The sequence below is a fragment of the Macadamia integrifolia genome, chromosome 11, assembly GCF_013358625.1.
Source record: "Macadamia integrifolia cultivar HAES 741 chromosome 11, SCU_Mint_v3, whole genome shotgun sequence".
NCBI lineage: Eukaryota > Viridiplantae > Streptophyta > Magnoliopsida > Proteales > Proteaceae > Macadamia > Macadamia integrifolia.
The window spans coordinates 2,221,308-2,223,869 of NC_056567.1; the positions used below are offsets into that span (position 1 = coordinate 2,221,308).

At 36.1% G+C, this 2,562-nt stretch overlaps 1 protein-coding gene across 1 annotated transcript; it reads left to right on the top strand.

Annotated features, from left to right (window-relative positions):
• Window positions 1-268: 268 nt before the first annotated feature.
• Window positions 269-1,038, top strand: LOC122093367 (bax inhibitor 1-like). The gene is made up of 3 exons (XM_042663699.1): window positions 269-428; window positions 530-685; window positions 801-1,038. Exons 1-3 carry the CDS (start codon window positions 285-287, stop codon window positions 849-851), a joined length of 351 nt encoding a protein of 116 aa, XP_042519633.1. The 5' UTR covers window positions 269-284; the 3' UTR covers window positions 852-1,038.
• Window positions 1,039-2,562: the final 1,524 nt, after the last annotated feature.

The following is a 2,562-nucleotide window of genomic DNA, read 5'->3' on the forward strand; positions in this document are numbered from 1 at the left end:
CATTTACTAATGTTTATGCTTCATCTATTTTCTATTAGGTGGGATTGATGTTGAAGCACTCCAGATTGGACGAAATCAGGATAATTTTGAGTCATGTAACTAAATATTTAACTTTGGGGATGTTTGGATACGAATTTAAGATTTTTTGTGATATTTCTAAATACGTTAATTGTGGGATGCTTGGATAAGGATTTAGGACTTTTTATGATTCTAAATATTTTAATTATGAGATGCTTGGACAATGATTTAGGACTTTTTATTATTCTAAATATTTTAATTGTGGGATGCTTGGACCGGCTGCAATGTTGGCAAAGCGTAGAGAGTATCTTTACTTGGGAGGACTGTTGTCCTCTGGCCTCTCCATCCTCTTTTGGTTGCACTTTGCATCCTCCATCTTTGGGGGCTCCACAGCACTTTTTCAGTTTGAGGTAAAATTACATTCGAAGTAAAGTAGCGTCCCCCGTTTCTGATAGTTGATTATGAAGCATCTTACCAATTTTGTGTTGTTCTTATCAAACAACTTTTGCAGTTATATTTCGGGTTGTTGCTCTTTGTTGGGTACATTGTGGTGGACACACAAGAAATAATTGAGAGGGCACACCTTGGGGAACTTGACTATGTGAAGCACTCTTTGACTCTTTTCACTGATTTTGCTGCTGTCTTCGTCCGAATTCTCATAATCATGGTGGGTGTAAACTCTGTTAATTAGCTATTCTTTGTTTCCGTTTTACCTAGTAGAAGCTAATGAATTAAGGCCATATTTTGTTGACCTGGGCTCCCCCTCCTGTCATTGTTTGCAGTTGAAGCATGCAGCTGAAAAGGATCAGAAGAAGAGGAGGCGAAGGAATTGAAAACCAACACAAATTCAGCTTGTATGGGAAACACTGATAGAGACTCCATGCATGTTCATATGCCAATAAGTTGTTGTATTTGGGATTCTCCAAGTTGACTACAGCTTTCAATGCTAGAATATTATTACAAGATTTAGGATTTTTTATGATGTTTCTAAATAATTTAATTATGAGGATGTTGGATCAATGCTTTGGATTTTTTGTGATATTTTTAAATATGTGACTTGCAAGAGAGTAGATTCCTCTAAATATGTTAATTGTGGGATGCTTGGATAAGGATTTAGGACTTTTTATGATTCTAAATATTTTAATTATGAGATGCTTGGACAAGGATTTAGGACTTTTTATGATTCTAAATATTTTAATTGTGGGATGCTTGGACAGGATAAGGATTTAGGATTTTTTATGATGTTTCTAAATAATTTAATTATGAGGATGTTGGATCAATGCTTTGGATCTTTTGTGATGTTTGTAAATATGTGACTTGGAAGAGAGTAGATTCCTCTCTATTTAAAGAAGTAATACAATTAAACTCAACAATTAAAGAAGGCCCGTTTAAAAACCGGTTACGCCCGTTTAACATTAAACATGTTCGTGGCCTGGTTAAGGCCCGATTAAAACCCGATTAAGGCTCGATTTTAATAGTCCAATTATAGCCCGAGACCGACCGACCGAATATAAAGTGTACCATGCCCTCACTAACTAAGCCCGATTAGTTAAATGGGCGGACACGGTGCAACCTTTAAAAGTCTTCAAGCCCGATTAAGCCCGACCGAAACCGGACCGACCCGACCAATTGACACCCCTAGTTGCTACTGAGGTTTGGTTCACATGTGGGTTGATTCATATGTTGTGAGTTGAGTTAACAAGTGAAAAAAAATATAATGAAATATGTAAGTTTTAGTGGAGTCATGAGATTTTATGGCAAAGATAAGAAATTGAGTTATAGGCTGACAATCTATGGAAAAAAGGAGGGAAACAGGAGGACAAGAGAAAGAGAGACAAACAAAACAACTTTTCGCTATCAATTTTAGTAGGGTTTTGGAAGTGAGTGGGATGGGAAAAATTGAATGTTAGCAACAAACAGTAATTATTGCATCAATGACTTTGTCTCCTGAGTTTTTTACCCAACTCATATTCATGATAGTTTGTGGAAAACAAGCACAAATTTTTCACCCCATTTTATCTCTTCCACTTTTTCGTAAAACAAATTAATCATTAAGGACTTGGCCCGAACTCATTCACAAAAACTAATATTAAGGAGAGAATGCCAAAGTAACTATCAATTTTCATATCTTACTACTCACTTTTGATGCAAGATTATTAATTCTTCGTTTGGCATGAAACCCTAATCATTTGCTAGGTTTGCCATCAAATATTTTATTTTTTATTCAACCCCTTTCATATGTCTCCTAATTTGTTAATAATTTTCTGTGTTCCCATCAAATATTTTATTTTTTATCCAAACCATTTCATACGTTGTTTCTTTATTCAACCCAGTCTCATCTCACTTATAGCCCGACTGAAACCGGGTAAAACCGATGTTATCTACTTCATCTCCATGGCGACTTCCCACTCCATCTTCCTCCAGTTCACCGGCGACCTCTCCCCTTCTCCATCCTTCTTTTCTTCCCTGAGATTTGATACCATGTTAGCTATCATTTCACCTAAAATCTCAAATCTGTTGAAAACTCTTTAAATCCTCTGCAGC

Excerpts from the sequence above, each read along its gene's own strand:
- LOC122093367 (XM_042663699.1), top strand. The coding sequence starts at position 285 with ATGCTTGGACCGGCTGCAATGTTGGCAAAGCGTAGAGAGTATCTTTAC. Across the intron at positions 429-529 it reads CAGCACTTTTTCAGTTTGAG|TTATATTTCGGGTTGTTGCT; the intron begins GTAAAATTACAT and ends CAACTTTTGCAG. Across the intron at positions 686-800 it reads TCCGAATTCTCATAATCATG|TTGAAGCATGCAGCTGAAAA; the intron begins GTGGGTGTAAAC and ends CATTGTTTGCAG.